The 16,048-nt window shown below is 41.1% G+C and overlaps 4 protein-coding genes across 5 annotated transcripts in view; all 4 read left to right on the forward strand.

The window, feature by feature from the left end:
* LOC144214972 (FH1/FH2 domain-containing protein 3-like) overlaps window positions 1–7,105 on the forward strand; it is a 31,663-nt gene extending 24,558 nt beyond the window's left edge. Inside the window, 12 exon segments of the mRNA XM_077743720.1 lie at window positions 398–1,512; window positions 1,892–2,029; window positions 2,616–2,774; window positions 2,845–3,027; window positions 3,115–3,234; window positions 3,321–3,482; window positions 3,575–3,765; window positions 3,830–4,073; window positions 4,165–4,188; window positions 4,860–5,061; window positions 5,181–5,345; window positions 6,082–7,105. Coding sequence (XP_077599846.1) covers window positions 398–1,512; window positions 1,892–2,029; window positions 2,616–2,774; window positions 2,845–3,027; window positions 3,115–3,234; window positions 3,321–3,482; window positions 3,575–3,765; window positions 3,830–4,073; window positions 4,165–4,188; window positions 4,860–5,061; window positions 5,181–5,345; window positions 6,082–6,164 — 2,786 coding nt within the window. The 3' untranslated portion in view covers window positions 6,165–7,105.
* A 1,153-nt stretch (window positions 7,106–8,258) lies between these two features.
* Window positions 8,259–10,251, forward strand: gstr (glutathione S-transferase rho). The gene is made up of 6 exons (XM_077743893.1): window positions 8,259–8,507; window positions 8,587–8,652; window positions 8,845–8,950; window positions 9,512–9,630; window positions 9,848–9,933; window positions 10,008–10,251. The coding sequence occupies exons 1-6, from the start codon at window positions 8,340–8,342 to the stop codon at window positions 10,129–10,131; spliced, it is 669 nt and encodes a 222-aa protein (XP_077600019.1). The 5' UTR covers window positions 8,259–8,339; the 3' UTR covers window positions 10,132–10,251.
* Window positions 10,252–10,533: 282 nt separating this feature from the next.
* Window positions 10,534–12,683, forward strand: LOC144214967 (coagulation factor XI-like). The gene is made up of 9 exons (XM_077743714.1): window positions 10,534–10,696; window positions 10,769–10,925; window positions 11,219–11,328; window positions 11,425–11,587; window positions 11,685–11,809; window positions 11,886–12,024; window positions 12,088–12,194; window positions 12,267–12,426; window positions 12,503–12,683. The coding sequence occupies exons 1-9, from the start codon at window positions 10,639–10,641 to the stop codon at window positions 12,603–12,605; spliced, it is 1,122 nt and encodes a 373-aa protein (XP_077599840.1). The 5' UTR covers window positions 10,534–10,638; the 3' UTR covers window positions 12,606–12,683.
* Window positions 12,684–12,930: 247 nt separating this feature from the next.
* On the forward strand, window positions 12,931–15,239 carry LOC144214969 (coagulation factor XI-like). 2 transcript variants are annotated; one of them, XM_077743715.1, is made up of 9 exons: window positions 12,931–13,074; window positions 13,143–13,299; window positions 13,764–13,873; window positions 13,970–14,132; window positions 14,239–14,357; window positions 14,441–14,573; window positions 14,660–14,766; window positions 14,834–14,993; window positions 15,068–15,239. In XM_077743715.1, exons 1-9 carry the CDS (start codon window positions 13,014–13,016, stop codon window positions 15,168–15,170), a joined length of 1,113 nt encoding a protein of 370 aa, XP_077599841.1. In that variant the 5' UTR covers window positions 12,931–13,013; the 3' UTR covers window positions 15,171–15,239. The 2 variants fall into 2 exon arrangements, with proteins under 2 accessions (XP_077599841.1, XP_077599842.1); XM_077743716.1 differs by having other exon boundaries at window positions 14,663–14,766.
* The last annotated feature ends 809 nt before the right edge of the window (window positions 15,240–16,048 follow it).

A 16,048-nucleotide genomic window follows, 5' to 3' on the forward strand; every position in this document is an offset into this window, starting at 1 on the left:
TATGGAAAACAAGATGGAAGAAAGCAGGAAAATAGGTGAAAGTCAAATGGTTGTTTTAAAAGCGCTTTATTTTAGGGGTGAGCTCAAAGCCCAAGGCTCAAGGCCTCATGGCGTCCTGTTTTTTTAACCCCGCCAGCATCACTAAGCGGGACTGTACTCTCCCAGTCGCGTTTGGATGCAAACAGGAACCGGGTCCTTTCATTTCCCGTGCGTATTCACCGTGCCGCCACAGCCCACAGCTTTGTGTCCCCGGGATGTGGTTTAGCCTTGGCCAAGTGTTGTTTGTTATTCCTGCGTGCCTTCGTGTGTGGAAATGTAACCTCTTGAATACAAGTCCTCTTGAAAACGCCAAAAAATTTCGTGGATGACGAAGTTGTACGTCTTTTCTCGTCCACAGGCGAAGCTGACGACTCCGGGGACGGCGTAGAGGCCGAGGAGAAGGAGGTTGAAGACAAGGAGCCCGAGGAGGAGCCTGAGGAGGAGAAGGGGGAAGCCGAGGAGGAGGTGGAAAGTGAGGAGGAAAGCGAGGTTCCGGCCAAGAAGGAGAACGAGGAGGTCGAGGAGGAAAGCGAGATTCCGGCGACGAATGAGCAGGAGGAGGCCGAGGAGGATAGCGGCATCCTTAGCGATAAGGAGCGACAGAACGAGGAGGTGAATGAGAAAGATAATTGCTCGGCTTCCAGTATCTCCTCGGCTAGCAGTACCCTGGAAAGAGAGGAGCGAGGAAGTGGCGAAAATGGTGAGTCGGGACCTTTAAAAAATGCAAGGAAAACGCTGTCTATTTTTTAATGGTTCGCCCTCCATTTTTCAGCGCTCAAGGAAGGAGTAAACAAACCTTGCGGCAAACTTCTGGACAGCAAACTCTTCATGCTGGACATGTTGTACTCGCAAAATAAGAAGAGCCCCGAGGACGAGGATGAGGCGGAAATGGAGAAGGAGGAAAGAGAAGAGGAGGAGGAGGAGGAGACGCGTAAGGATGCCGACGGACGACCCGGCGACGCTTCGCCCGATGACAACCGGGAGGAAAAATCGGAGCAGCGTGGCAGCATACGGCTATTCGCCGAGCGCTTCGGAAACCTAATCAAGGACATGGGTTGCCCTCACCCGCATTCGGACGGCCAATCCGGCGAGCCCTTGCCGGTTGGCCCTCCCAAAAAGGAATCGGACACCATCTGGGACCAACTCCTGGCCAGCCCGCGAGAGCTACGCATCGGCGACATCAACTTCACCGATTTGACGGAGGAGGATGACACGGACGTCCTGAACGGCCCCCTTGTGGGCAGCTGTGGCGATTTGCAGCCTCCTCCGCCACCTCCTCTTCCGCCATTCCCCTCCATGTCGCTGCCCGCCTTCCCCCCGCCACCCCCCGTGCTGGGCACTTGTCCTGTAGCTCCTCCCGTGATGCTACCGCCTCCTCCTCCGCCGACGTTCAACCTCTTCATGCCCCCTCCTCCTCCCGAGCCACCGCTCTTCGGCAAGAAAAAGAAGACAATCAGGTTATTCTGGAATGAGGTGAGACAAGTAGGAACAAATCTAGAATGTAATATTATGATTTTACAATGCCAAGTCACATATTTTACATTGAAAATCCTATCCAAAGACATTAAGTATATTAGTACCTCTACTTACAAAATTAATTTGAGTTTTTTTGTAAGTAGAACCATATTTTACATTGAATCACCCTAATTGATTCCATAATATTTTATATTAAACCCTTTAAAAAGGATAATAGTATACAAATTTGGGATGAAATATTCATGTGTATACAAAAATGTTTTGCAAAAACGTCAAACATATTCTGTAGTATTTTAATAGAGACCAAAAATACAATTACTAGTCATAAATTGTGTACATAAAAATGTATTTTTACAAAGTGTGTGTGTGTGTTTAGGTGCGCCCTGAATCGCCAAATAAAGACTACAAAAGAAGTCGAGATTCTGTCTGGTCGGAACTGGATTCGGTGAAATTAGATACAGCCAAACTGGAACATCTGTTTGAATCCAAGTCAAAAGAAATGCCTGTGACTAAGGTAAGAGCCATTCTATGGCTCCCTTTCAATATATCGAAGGTTAAGCTGGGTCATGTGTGTTCTGATTCAGATCAAACAACTCTTATACTATTTGTATTTTTTTTTGGAGGGTCCTATATCATTTCCAAACATAAGCTTCTGATATGTCAGCCTCCCACCATTTGAATTCATTGAGTTTCCAAATACTTCTGCCCAAACTTTAAGTTTAAGCCCAGTTTAAGCTGTCACAATCACTAAGACAATCCTCAATTTAAAGGACCACCATGACTCAAAACTGTGGTTGTGAATTTCTCACTCTAACACAAATCAGCACACCCCACAGTTAAATAATCCATTTATTTTTACTCTCTCTATATCTCAATATTCGAAACGGAATCACTACCAAATTTGTATCCACTATAATTTCATTATTTTAAACCCAAACTCGCTAAACGTTATACTACGAAAACACCAGTACATTGTAGTTCCTCATTAAAATCCCAAACCACAACCACATAGTGAAATGAATAGAATATCCCTCGATTTTATAACCTTGAACCAAAGCCATCAAAGCGGAGCACCCATTGACCTTCTCTTGCCATTTCAGAAAACAGCAGCAGACGGCAAACGACAAGAGGTCATCGTACTGGATTCCAAAAGAAGCAACGCCATCAACATCGGTCTAACCGTCCTACCTCCTCCTCGCACCATCAAGACGGCGATCCTCAACTTTGACGAATACGCACTCAACAAGGAGGGCATCGAGGTCTGCCAGGCACAAATTAGCACAAAATAAAACTCACATCTAACGGCTTTCCTCCAATCCAATCAAATAGAAAATCCTGACCATGATTCCCACCGAGGAGGAGAAGCAGAAGATCCAGGAGGCTCAATTGGCCAATCCTGACACGCCTCTTGGTTCGGCTGAACAGTTCTTGCTCACACTGTCCTCCATTAGCGAGCTATCTGCACGACTTCAGCTCTGGGCGTTTAAAATGGACTACGAAGCCACCGAGAAGGTACATCCTTAAGAAAACATAAGGCGCCATTTTGGGAGGCTTATTTGAAGAAGATAGCATTTCTGAATTGTGTTTTTCCACCTGCAGGAAGTGGCTGAGCCACTGCAGGATCTAAAAGAAGGAATGGAACAATTGGAGAAAAATAAAACTCTCCGCTACATCCTTTCCACGCTGCTCGCCATCGGAAACTTCCTTAATGGGACCAATGTGAGTTAGGGGGACACCTGCTGGGTCATCAACCTCATTTTGGATTGAGATTTTTTTAATTTTCCGAACAAAATCCATTCGTCTAGGCCAAAGGTTTCGAGCTGACTTATCTACAGAAGGTACCCGAAGTGAAGGACACGGTCCACAAGCAATCTTTACTCCATCACGTCTGCTCCGTGGTGGTGGAGAACTTTCCTCAGAGCACGGATCTCTACTCGGAAATCGGCGCCATTACACGTTCCGCAAAGGTCAGACTTCCATCATTTCCAACAAAAAAAAAAAAGGCAAATCTTATTTTTTTTTCTTAAGGCTCAATCAAAATTCTCCATTTGGTTGCTAGGTGGATTTCAACCTTCTACAGGAGAACCTAGGTCAGATGGAACGTCGCTGCAAAGCCTCATGGGACCACCTGAAGGTGATTGCCAAGCATGAGATGAAACCACTACTCAAGCAAAAGATGTCCGACTTCCTCAAAGACTGCGCCGAGCGAATCATCATCCTGGAGATTGTCCACCGCCGAATCATCAACAGGTGGCGCTCTTTTCCGTCCAACTCCCAACCAAAGATGGGATTTTCAACTCCTGCTTTCCTCCAGGTTCCATTCCTTCCTGTTGTTTCTTGGCCATCCGTCGTACAGCGCCCGAGACGTCAGCGTCCACCGCTTCAGCAAAATCCTCAGTGAATTCGCCTTGGAGTATCGCACCACCCGAGACCGAGTCCTCCAACAGAAACAGAAACGCGCCGACCATCGCGAACGCAACAAGACGCGAGGGAAGATGATTTTAGACGTGTCTGTGAGTTGCCAGACCGACGCCAATTCGTCGCCACGTGGGGCTCAGGTTCATTTTCCTTCTTCTCCTCCTGTCTTTTTCCTCTTGGTGTCCTCTTGGCGTCATTCTTTGACTTTCCATCTTTTTTTTCCCTCTGTAGTCTGATGATGAAGAGGAGAGCGAGGTACATCCACGTGTGCCCGTCTCCCGCATGTGCATGATATCACTTCCTTTAAGTTTCCTAGACTTCATATTTCAATTTGAATTAATTTCTAACGAGCCATTTTGAGTTTTTGGTGTTTGAAAATAGTACTTTGCTACCCAACTCTTTACAATTTATACTTCATGAGCCATTAATGCATGTTTTTCATATGAAAGGGACAAAAATGACCCGCAAAAAAACACAAAAATGCTTCCTCTACTTGTAAACTAAGATATTTTTTTCATGTAAAGTCAATACAACTCAGATAAATTGTTATTTAAATGTAATTTCTCATTTTTTTATTCCAACATGCAAATTAAAGACCATTATTGCCCCATATTCAAATAAAATACAATGCCAAATTTAAAAGGAATATGTTGTATTATGTAGTATTTTCAATTGAATCACAAAAAACAACTATAAATGATTTTCTTATTTATTTTTTAGTTCATTTTAAAATACACTGTCGTTAGGGTCCCCTTTTAAAAGCCCACCATACGGCAAAGGCACAACCAACAAATGAACATAGTTTCTTGTTTCTGAAACATAAGCCGAATATTATACTGAATAATTAATATAATAGCATCAATAATTGAAGACCATAGGTGCACAACAATGAAAATCTGACTTGTAGCACCTATCTTTGTCCTCAGAGTGGGCGATATGGTCCAAGCAGCGCTCCTAGCGGCTGCCATGGCGACCAACCCCAAGGTCTGGACCACGCCGAAGACGCCGCCGAACACGAACACATGAAAGCGGTGCTGAGAAACAGCCTGAGTGGTGGCGGCGGCGACAAGGACATCAGCGCCGTCCCGGGGCTTCGGACACGCATTCGATCGCGGCCGGGACGAGGAGGTGATAAAAATATTTTAAAAAGCCACATATGGCCCTCGAGCCACAATTTGCAGGCCCCCTATTACAGGTCATGGGTCCCCGACAGGAATGGAATACTTGAAATTTAATTTTTTTTGCAGGTGCCAGCCTGCGGTCGCGGACGCCAGCGGTGGAAGACCCTCAAGTGTGTGGAGACGACACGGCGGACGAAATCATGGAGCGCATCGTCAGGTCCGCCACGCAAGCCCCGGGAAGCAGACCCCAACCGCGAGAGAGGAGGAGGTCTCGAGCCAATCGGAAATCATGTAAGCTTTAGACCATTGTTTTGCTTAATATTTTTTTTTGGTTAGATTGGATTGGATAACTTTATTCATCCCATATTCGGGGAATTTCGTTGTCACAGTAGCAAGAGGGTGAGAATACAGACACAGAAAAATACATTTTAGACATAAATAGATAAGTTAATAAGTAAGTTAATAAATAAATGAATAAATATATAAATAAATGTGTTGCTGAAATATATATAATATATATTCATGTACATACACATACATATATAAAAGCACATATATACATATATAAGCAGATATATACATACACATACATATATAAGCACATATATACATACACATACATATATATAAGCAAATTCATATACATACATACATACATACATACATACATACATATATAAGCACATATAAACATACATATATAAGCACATATATACATACACATACATATATAAGCACATATAAACATACATATATAAGCACATATATACATACACATACATATATAAGCACATATAAACATACATATATATGCACATATATACATACACATACATAATTATATAAGCACATGTATACATACACATACATATTTATATAAGCACATATATACATACACATAGATGTACATGCATATGGTAGGTCCTAACACAGCCTTTTTTTTTTGTTAAAGAGCCTGATGGCTGATGGGAGGAACGATCATTAGCATCTTGACATTTTGACATGTTGACATGTTTCTATCCTATAGTGAGGCGGACCCTGAAGAACGGTTTGACCCCCGAGGAAGCGGTGGCCCTGGGTTTGACCGATTGTGGCGAGCCGCAAATGTAACCACCGCCTTTGCCACGTGCTCTTCTCGAAGCTCCGCCTTTCTGTCAAGCTGCTAACCTTGCCTCTGGTGTCTGTCTGAGTGATGAAGTCAGAGTTTTTGTTCGTTTTTATTTTCCGTTTTGGTTTCTTTTAACGCTGAGAAAAGACAGATTTAAAGCGAGAGGAGAGAAAGCGACGTCATTTGGTGTTTTTTAACGGAACAATCGCTCGCTCGTGGAAGAATCGACGCAAAACTTGATTTCTTTTTAAGCTGTGAACTCGTTGCCCAAAGATGGACGGATTACGTCCAAAACCGGTTATGGTACCAAGAAAGATTTATAAAAAAAAAACAAAAAGATTTAACACAAGAAAGGCAAATTATTTTTGTTTAAATAAATGTTTGCTTTCAGATTAAGGAAAGGTGAATATGTTGTGCCTTTCTACCCAAAAATAAAAAAGGGATGACGCTTTACTGCTTACAGAAATGTTCTCAATATTTATTTGAAAACTCTCACGCTCACTTTGTCAGCTTTTTGCACCTTACCAAGTCACCACAAAGGACGTTTTTATTTTTGAGGAAAACTGTTTGTAAAGTGTAAAAAGATGAGATTTTTTTTAAACTAAAGTATATTTAAAGGACATGCAGCAAACTTGTCATCCACCTGTTGTGTTATTTTATTATCTCTGTAGAAAGGTGTATAATATTCGGAGTATACAAGCAAAAGAGAAGAGCGCCATCTGTAAAATATGATTTTAAAAAAGGGAACGGTTGATGGGAAGTATTATTTTTATGATGTTACACCTTAATACTTTGGCTTTTGAGGTGTTTTTTTGATGTTTATGTCGCTGAGGGGAAATGCAAACTGGGAAACAACACCACATAAGAGACCATTAAGGCCAAGATCACACTTGAAATAGTATTTGTATATGTTTGACAAGAAATAAAAATCTTAATAAAGGAACTGCATATGTGTCATACATTTTTTTAACCAGTTTTCCTTTATGCTATGAGAAAAGAGAAAAGGATCAAACCAGGTAGGGCGTATTTTAAAGTAATAGGCGGTCACACCTCGGCTGTCCCACAACAGGTTTTAGTGCAAATATTAGTGACATTTGCTGTTTCATCGTGACATGGATTTTTATCTATAATGTAGACACATACATGACTCTATTCTATGATTCTGTTTAATTCCATTTTAGGTTTTTGTGTGTCTTTGCATTGAAATTGCGTTTCCTTTTATGCTGCTGTCACCCGACACTAAAAAGTACATAGTACACTGCACATAAAAGGCTAATGCATAATGAAATATTACTGTAATATGATCTATCTAGGCTCAAGTTAACTTTGAAGGTGCAATGTGCAGGATATACACACATGTAAAAGGAAGTGTAGCTTTTTAATAAACAATAAAACTTTGCATTACATCAAATATTTTTTATGATAATGGAATTGCATAAGCTACACTGCAGTTTTTCCATTTGTTTTTTTTATGTTTGCATGTTGGATTACCTGTTGTGTGCATGCACGCCCCTGAAAGCTGCAGGGCGTCTTAAAAAAGTGTCAAATCATCATGACTCGGGTTTAAAACACGACATGCAAAGCTAAAACTAAATACAACCACTTCAACTCAAAATAAGAATCCTCAATATTGAATGTAATTATCACCATGTACGCAATGGGAACTTGTTTTGTGTTAAAACAGTTGCATTTCACGTGTGAAAAGTAGGCCAAAGGGAAATGATTCACCAACGCCAGAGGTATTTAGCAACTTTTCTTTTCTCACTGTTTTAAAAGCCATACTGAGCTCAGTATTAAATATGGTCAATATTTTCCAATTCCACTCATTGGCAATCCAATTTCCAATTGAACTTGCAATTTCATAACCTGTAACTGCTATTAACAAGAGTACACAAACTAAACAGTAAATATACTCTTTTTAAATTCTATTTATACCCATATATTGTATTTTTTAATTATTTTTAAACATGATCATTCATTACCAAGCCTTCTGAAATGAATTTGTGGTTTAGAACTGTCAATAGCAGTGAATGAGTTAATTATGGAGGTGTGTGATGTCATGTGCCACTCCCACTTGCCTGTTATATAACCAGGCACCAGCAAATCAGTCTCATTCCTTCCTCTAACCTCACTAGGGTGATCAACATTGCTTTCAAGAACCAGCTGTCAATTCAACAATGGCTCAGGAAATGACTCTATATTGGGGTGAAGGCTCCACTCCTTGCTGGAGGGTGATGATCGCCCTGGAGGAGAAAGGTCTCAGCAACTATAACAGTAAATGTCTCTCCTTTATGAAGATGGAGCACAAATCCCAGGCCGTCATGGACATCAACCCCCGAGGACAAGTAGGTTTTTTTCTGCAATACTACCGTCAAAATGCATGCTTGTGTTCAGGATCTGATTTGAACTCTTTGTTTGTTGAAGCTTCCCTCCTTTAAGTTTGGGGATAAGGCCATCAATGAGTCCTGTGCTGCCTGCATGTTCCTGGAGGTAAAGCTAAATATAATCCAGTAGAAGTACTGGAGTATTAAAATCTTTCTAATCGAAGTCGAAACGAGCTGGGTCGCCATTTTATTACCAAATTAAGCATTTTCTTTGGGTTCTTGAGTGAAGAAAATGCCTGAATCAACTCTGATTAAATGTTAATTGTCCTTTTTTTGTTTTTTTTTAAATGTATGACAGTGTAAATTCAAGGAGCAGGGAAACCCGTTGACCCCAAGCTGCTGTGACGAAAAGGCCAAGATGTTGCAGCGCCTTTTTGAGGCGAACACACTTGGCCAGAAGCTTGGTATGAAAACAACTTGATTTTTTTTATTTTACAGGTTTCTTTCCTTTTTATCTGATTGCATCTTGTGATCTAGCACATGTTTGCCTTTTTTTGTTGCTAAGTAAATTCCTCCTGGCATCATCACATGCTCTTCCTCTTCCCAAGAGGGGTGCTCATTAGGAACAGGCCACCCCGAGAGAATTTAACTTCTCAAAACATGTTATTCACAAACAAGGGCGGCCATGTTAATCCAACAAAGGATTTAGAAAAAAAAAGTGGCGAGCCAAGTCATGAGACAAAGAACTATTGTTTTGGGTTGAGTTTTCATGCCAAATTTATACAAAGTATATGCTCTAAGCCCCTGATGCCCATTTTTTAAATCCACCCTGAGCAATTGATGAAATATATATGGCCTGCAAAAGAATCTTAAATTCATTCTGTTACATTCTGTGCTTTAAACACCAGATGGCGGTGGACACTTAAACTGTGCATCTGCATTATTTCCAGTGAATGTGGAAACTGTGCAGCATTCCAGTACTTTGGATTTTTGATTTTTATACTTTTGTTTTTGATTATTTGCAGGTGATGTCATCTATTACGACTGGAAAGTTCCAGAAGGGGAGAGGCACGAGTCTGCAAAAACTAGGAACAGAGAGGCTTTGCGTGTCGAGCTCAAATTGTGGGAAGGATACATGGAGAAGGTATCATTTATGATCTATTTTGATCATAATTACGTTTGGGTGTCTAACAATATGCATTCACATAAGTCTACTACAATCCACTACCTAATGAGGATATTTGATAGAAAACAGCGCCATCTTGCGGGGGAAAAACTGCATCCAAGGCAGATTGACCTAAAAAAAAACTCTTGGCACAGGTAACAAATGTTGCTTAACCCTTTTGTTCCTGTTTCAAAAGGAGACTGGACCTTTTATTGCTGGGAAGAGCTTTTCTTTGGCTGATGTGGTGGTTTTTCCATCCATTGCGTATGCTTTCCATCTGGGGTGAGTGTTTTAGGCAAGAAAAACACACCCAAACAAACAAAACACTTCACTTTCTCTTTTATTGATTGTTCCAGGTTGTGTCCAAAGCGTTTCCCGAAACTGGCTGAATATCACAATCTGGTGAAGGAAAGGCCCAGCATTCAAAAAACCTGGTTTTCTTCCTGGAAAGACAAAAAAGACACTTTCCAAGACATCTAAAAAATGCCCATGGAGACTTTCTGTGATGAAGTGATAGCAACTATAATGGCTTTGCAATATGTGTTGGCACTTAAATGGCAGCTTTTAAGCTTTAAAAGTCAATAAAAGATCACTTCCTTAGTTATTTGTCATTATTTTGGAGTTGGATTATTGATTAAATAACATTTCTATCGTTGGATTAATGTTCCCTTAATGAAATATAAGGTATCACTCCTGTTTACTAATGGGAAATTCTTTCAGAGCTCACGGGTGTCCATTTTTTTTCCTACAGTAGTGCCTTCACTGAAAATCAACGAGTCCAAAGGGCAACATGGATTAAAAAAAAAAAAAAAAAAACGATAATTACTTAATAAGAATGTTTGACAGAATGACTGGTTTTCCTTAACTGCAAACATTAGGCAATAACGTGTTAACCAATCACAGAACAAGTCATCTCCAAAGGGGACAAGTCAAAAACTTTGTAGGAGGCACATTACAAGCTGGTACACTCGAGACATAGTCTTAAAAATGGAGGTGTATTTCATCCTATTGAGTCTCCTTACCCTGATTAGTCTTTCAAGCCAAGGTAAGTAAACCTGTTTATTTTATTGACACGTGTATGTGTGAACTGATTTTGTATTTCCTCCATTTTCTTTAGAATGTAAACGGGAGTTGTTGCAGGATGTTGACTTCCCAGGATCGGACATCAAATTTGAGTACTCTCCTGATGCGCAACACTGTCAGCTATTGTGCACACAGTTCCCGACGTGTCACTTCTTTACATTTATACGCCCTGACTGGACTGAGGATCAAAGGTAAAAATTTCAAATAAAATACTGCTCTGTATAAAAGAGGAAAAGGTATCTTTTTTTCAAGGATTTTTGGCTTTTGGGTCAAAGGTTTAGCCTGACGTTTAGGGTAGGGTAAAGCCATGGAAGAAAATGGCAATACAGCAGAAATGGGTTTCTAGGCTTTAACATAATTTACAAAAAGCCATTATACAAGAGTTTTAGGTCTTGAAGGAAGTTGTTAAGCAAAAATGTTGTGATTTTTGACATATTTTCCATGGCCATGCAAACATTCTGAGTGGTGTTTATTTCCGAAACAGGCATTTCTACTGCTACCTCAAGTATGCATATTGGGGAGAACCCAATAGCCAGGTCCCTCTCCTTGGCGTCACCTCTGGATATTCCCTCAAACCTTGCAGCCCCGACCCACGTAGCCCCCCCACCTCATTCAATTTGTTTTCCCATGGCATGTGTCTCATCTGAAATTGTGTTCATACTATGTTTCACAACTGTCTTTGTCAACAAGAACCTTGTCTGGACAGCGTGTACCAAAATGTGGACTTTCACGGAGCGGACTATCGGACCTTGTTCACAGCAGACCACCAGGAGTGTCAGCGAATCTGCTCTAAAGACCCCTTTTGCCAGTTTTTCACATTTATCCAGCCTAAATTCACATCTGAGAAGTACAGGTAAGAGAATGAGATGCCGACAAAGCTAAATTCTGTGGCTTCTATGTAGAATCAATGAGAAAAATACCATATTTAAGAGAAATGTGTGCTCCTTTAGGTATAAATGCCACCTGAAATTCAGCTGGACTTTGCCAAGGACCTTGAATGTCAACCGTAAAAATGGCATGATTTCTGGCTTCTCGCAAAGTGGTCAGTTCAGTCAGCCCTCTGACACAGGTAAAGGTAAAAAAAAATCTATATTTTCAATGTTGCGTGGAACAAGCCCATCGATTGTTGATGATATTAATCTAAAATTTAGTTCCAGTATGCTCGACCCAGCTTTTTCCAAACGCTGAAATTGTGGGAGAGGCCTTCACAACACAATCTACTGGCACGCCAGAGCAATGTTTGGCAATGTGTTCCGCTCATCCGCAATGTACTTTCTTCTCCTTCCAGAGGTAATGAAGAATTGTTGTTATTCTGCCGTGAGATTGCAATCTAGTTGATTATTTCATTTGCAGCAGTGACTTTAAATGTCTCCTGAAAGAGAACCGAAATGAAATGAACCTCATGGCCAAAAATGGTGTCACTTCTGGGATATCAACGCACTATTGTCAACAAGATACTAGTGAGTTGTTTTATTTTTTTCTCTCCCCCAATCACCTGATAAAAAATCTCCAATTTATGCTTTTTTTTTCAGAGTGGACAACGATACCCCTGGAGGGAATCGATTTCTATGGTTCGGACATTCGCTACGTAATGATGGATGACGCCGAGATGTGCCAAAATACGTGTACTGATAATCATCTTTGTCAGTTTTACACTTATATCAATCCAAACTTCGAGGATCCTGCTGGCCGGTACTGCACACGCACGCTCCTCTGTAAGATGATCATTTTAGTCCTGTGTTTAAAATCATTGCCTTCTTCTCCACAGGCGCCAATGCTACCTCAAGCGCATCAACATCATGCCAGCTCCTCCCAAAGTTTCCAAATTGGCCAATGTGATATCTGGCTTCTCTATGAGGAACTGCATTTAACAGTGCAACTGTGTGTATTACATGCACCACAATTGTTATTTATGAAATGTATTCAATAAAATCATTCAAAATGACAAATTGCAAGACAATGACATCATGGTGGATGTCTTCGCCCTGTTGCGGCACCCCTTAAACACCATAGCTCTGTTGGGAAAAAAAATAATTAGATTTTCCTACAGTAGTGCCTTCAGTAAAATCTAATAAGTCAAAAGGCAACTTGGAATTTAAAAAAAAAAAAAGGATAATTACCTAATAAGAGTGTTTGACAGAATGACTGGTTTTCCTTGCATGCAAACATTAGGCAATAAAGTGTTAGCCAATCACAGAACAGGTTATCTCTGAAGGGGACAAGTCAAAGACTATATAGGAGGCACATTACAAGTGGTTGCACTTTAGACAGTGTTAAAAATGGAGGTGTATTTCATCCTATTGAGTCTCCTTACCCTGACTCGGCTCTCCTCAAGCCAAGGTAAACCTGTTTAATGTATTGACACGTGCATGTGTGAACTGATTTTGTATTTCCTCCATTTTCTTTAGAATGTAAACGGGACTTGTTGCAGAATATTGACTTCCCAGGAACGGATATCAAATTTGAGTACTCTCCAGACGTGCAACACTGTCAGCAATTGTGCACACAGTTCCCGTCATGTCTCTTCTTTACATTTATAAGGGCTGACTGGACTAAGGATCAGAGGTAAACATTTCAAATAAAATAATGTACTATATAAATGATGATATTTGGCTTTAAGGTCAAAGTTCAGGCTGTCGTTCATGCACTTTTTGTTCAAGTCAATTTCTATTGAACTTCTGTTAACCTTACATGACAAAATATGAAAGTTATTTTATGCATTAAGCAGACTGTATTTTAATGCATGTTCAGTTCTCATTCATTTCTCTCTCCAATTCAGAAAAAAAATGCATTGAAACAGTTGCACTCACCTTTTGAAAATGTCCAAAATTGGGGGTACGAAGGGTAAAGCCATGGAAGAAAACGGCAGTATAGTAAAAGTGGGTTTTTAGGCTGTAACATAAATTACAAAAAGCCATTGTACAAGTTATTTAGGTCTTTTAGGGAGTTGTTAAGCAAAAATGTTGTGATTTTTGACACATTTTACATTGCAATGCAAACATTCTGAGTTGCGTTTATTTCCGGGACAGGCATTTCTACTGCTACCTGAAGTCTACGTCTTCAGGACAACCCAATAGCCAGGTCCCTCTCCTTGGCGTCACCTCTGGATATTCCCTCAAACCTTGCAGCACCGACCTACGTAGCCCCCCAACCTCATTGAATTTGTTTTCTCATTGCATGTGTCTCATTTGAACTTGCGTTCATACTATGTTTCACAACTCTCTTTGTCAACAAGAACCTTGTTTGGCCCGCGTGTACCAAAATGTGGACTTTTACGGAGCGGACTATCGGACCTTGTTCACAGCAGACCACCAGGAGTGTCAGCGAATGTGCTCTAAAGACCCCTTTTGCCAGTTTTTCACATTTATCCAGGCTGATTACACATCTGAGAAGTACAGGTAAGACAATGAGATGCTATACATGACAACAAAGCTGAATTCTGTCATTGGTAGCCAACATTTCTTGACAAAAGAACATATTTAAGAGAAATTTGTGCTGTTTTAGGTATAAATGCCACCTGAAATTCAGCTGGAATTTGCCAAGGACTTTGAATGTCAACCGGAAAACTGGTTTGGTTTCTGGCTTCTCGCACAGTGCTCAGTTTAGTCCGTACTCTGACACAGGTAAGAGTAACAAAAACAAAATATTTCAATTTTTTCAATGTTGTGTTGATTGTTGATGGTGTCAATCAAACATTTGCTTCCAGTATGCTCCACCAAGCTTTTTCCAAACGCTGAAATTGTGGGCGGGGCCTTCATGACACAACCTTCTGGTACGCCAGAGCAATGTTTGGCAATGTGTTCCGCTCATCCACAATGTACCTACTTCTCCTTCCAGAGGTAATAAAGAATTGTTATTATTCTAACCGTGAGATTACAATTTTACTTGCTTATTATAATTATTATTATTTTTTAAATCTATGCAGCAGTGACTTGAAATGTCTCTTAAAAGATAACCGAAACAGCCTGGAGTTCACGGCCAAAAATGGTGTCACTTCTGGGATAGCAACACACCATTGTCAACAAGATAATAGTAAGTTTTTTTGGTTTGTTTCATTTAATAATGATAAAAAATCGCCAATATATGCTTTTCTTTCCAGACTGGGCAAAAACACCTCTGGAGGGAATCGATTTCCAAGGTTCGGATATTCGCTTCGAACTGATGGATGACGCCGAAACATGCCAAAAGACGTGTACTATTGATCAACATTGTCAGTTCTACACTTATGTCAATCAGAACTTCGAAACTGCTTCTTACCGGTACTGTACACGCTCCTGTCCAAGATGATCATTTTAGTCCTATGTGTCTTAAAACATTACCTTCTTCTCCACAGACGCCGTTGCTACCTCAAGCGCACCACCATCATGCCAGCTCCTCCCAAAGTTTCCAAATTGGCTAATGTGATATCTGGGTTCTCTATGAGGAACTGTATTTAACAGTTTGGCTGTGTCTATTACATGCACCAATTACATTAATTCAATAAAATAATTCAGAAGGACATTGAATTGGAAGAAATGCATTTGTTTGACCTTTTGGCCCTTACAAGGTGTCACCATTTTGTCACCATTGTAGTGATTCTGAACTCAATCCTTAAATTAAAAAGGGAATTGCAAACTGCAGTTTTATAGATTCAATTCAGTTTAGTCTTTTTCCTTGTGTCCTGTCCACATGATCTTTTTTTCTGGCTCTTCTCCTCTCATATCCCTCATGTTTGTTATTGTCATCAGCTCCTGACTGTAAATTAAAACCCTGGTCCACACTTCTTTCCCCTTTTCCTTCACTCTATTACTTGAAACTCATCCTGCAACTTGTAGTCATGTGCATGTCTCCATTTATTCCCTTTCACACGACAGCAAAAAATGTTCTCAATTTCAAGCCCCTCCCCTCCACTGCAACCCGTCTCACATTTGAAGTTTTTCATCCGTATATACACGCCACCCCCACCTACGGCCTGGTTTTCCCGGCTCCCTCCCCCGTGGGAACCTCAATGCAGTGTGACTGCGGTCGTGCTCTCTGGAAGCCGCGGTGGTAACTCTGGCTCCATTTCGTCAGAACCCTGCCAGTCAGCCGGCGTGTGCGTGTTTGTGTGCCATGTGTACCCAATGGCGTCCTCCACAAACATCCCGCCGCCGCAATAGCATCCGTGCAACCGCCGGCCGACCTCGCACGAGAGCCGTGCCGCCGCCACTGCCACCACCGCCGCCGCCGTGGCGGTACGGCCTTGACGCCAGCCTCACACGACACACACACACACGTCTGTGCATAAACAAAGCCTTCTGGAAGGCGCACGCAAAGCGCGTTGAGGGTTGGCCCC

The sequence above is a fragment of the Stigmatopora nigra genome, chromosome 21 (genome assembly GCF_051989575.1).
Source record: "Stigmatopora nigra isolate UIUO_SnigA chromosome 21, RoL_Snig_1.1, whole genome shotgun sequence".
NCBI lineage: Eukaryota > Metazoa > Chordata > Actinopteri > Syngnathiformes > Syngnathidae > Stigmatopora > Stigmatopora nigra.

What these genes read in the sequence shown, in the direction of transcription:
- LOC144214967 (XM_077743714.1), top strand. Translation starts at nt 10,639, where the DNA reads ATGGAGGTGTATTTCATCCTATTGAGTCTCCTTACCCTGATTAGTCTT. An exon ending in GATTAGTCTTTCAAGCCAAG is followed by an intron (nt 10,697 to 10,768) that starts GTAAGTAAACCT and finishes CATTTTCTTTAG; the next exon opens with AATGTAAACGGGAGTTGTTG. An exon ending in TTCGAGGATCCTGCTGGCCG is followed by an intron (nt 12,427 to 12,502) that starts GTACTGCACACG and finishes TCTTCTCCACAG; the next exon opens with GCGCCAATGCTACCTCAAGC.
- gstr (XM_077743893.1), top strand. Translation starts at nt 8,340, where the DNA reads ATGGCTCAGGAAATGACTCTATATTGGGGTGAAGGCTCCACTCCTTGC. An exon ending in ACATCAACCCCCGAGGACAA is followed by an intron (nt 8,508 to 8,586) that starts GTAGGTTTTTTT and finishes TGTTTGTTGAAG; the next exon opens with CTTCCCTCCTTTAAGTTTGG. An exon ending in GCGTATGCTTTCCATCTGGG is followed by an intron (nt 9,934 to 10,007) that starts GTGAGTGTTTTA and finishes TGATTGTTCCAG; the next exon opens with GTTGTGTCCAAAGCGTTTCC.
- LOC144214969 (XM_077743715.1), top strand. Translation starts at nt 13,014, where the DNA reads ATGGAGGTGTATTTCATCCTATTGAGTCTCCTTACCCTGACTCGGCTC. An exon ending in TCGGCTCTCCTCAAGCCAAG is followed by an intron (nt 13,075 to 13,142) that starts GTAAACCTGTTT and finishes CATTTTCTTTAG; the next exon opens with AATGTAAACGGGACTTGTTG. An exon ending in ACCTACTTCTCCTTCCAGAG is followed by an intron (nt 14,574 to 14,659) that starts GTAATAAAGAAT and finishes AAATCTATGCAG; the next exon opens with CAGTGACTTGAAATGTCTCT.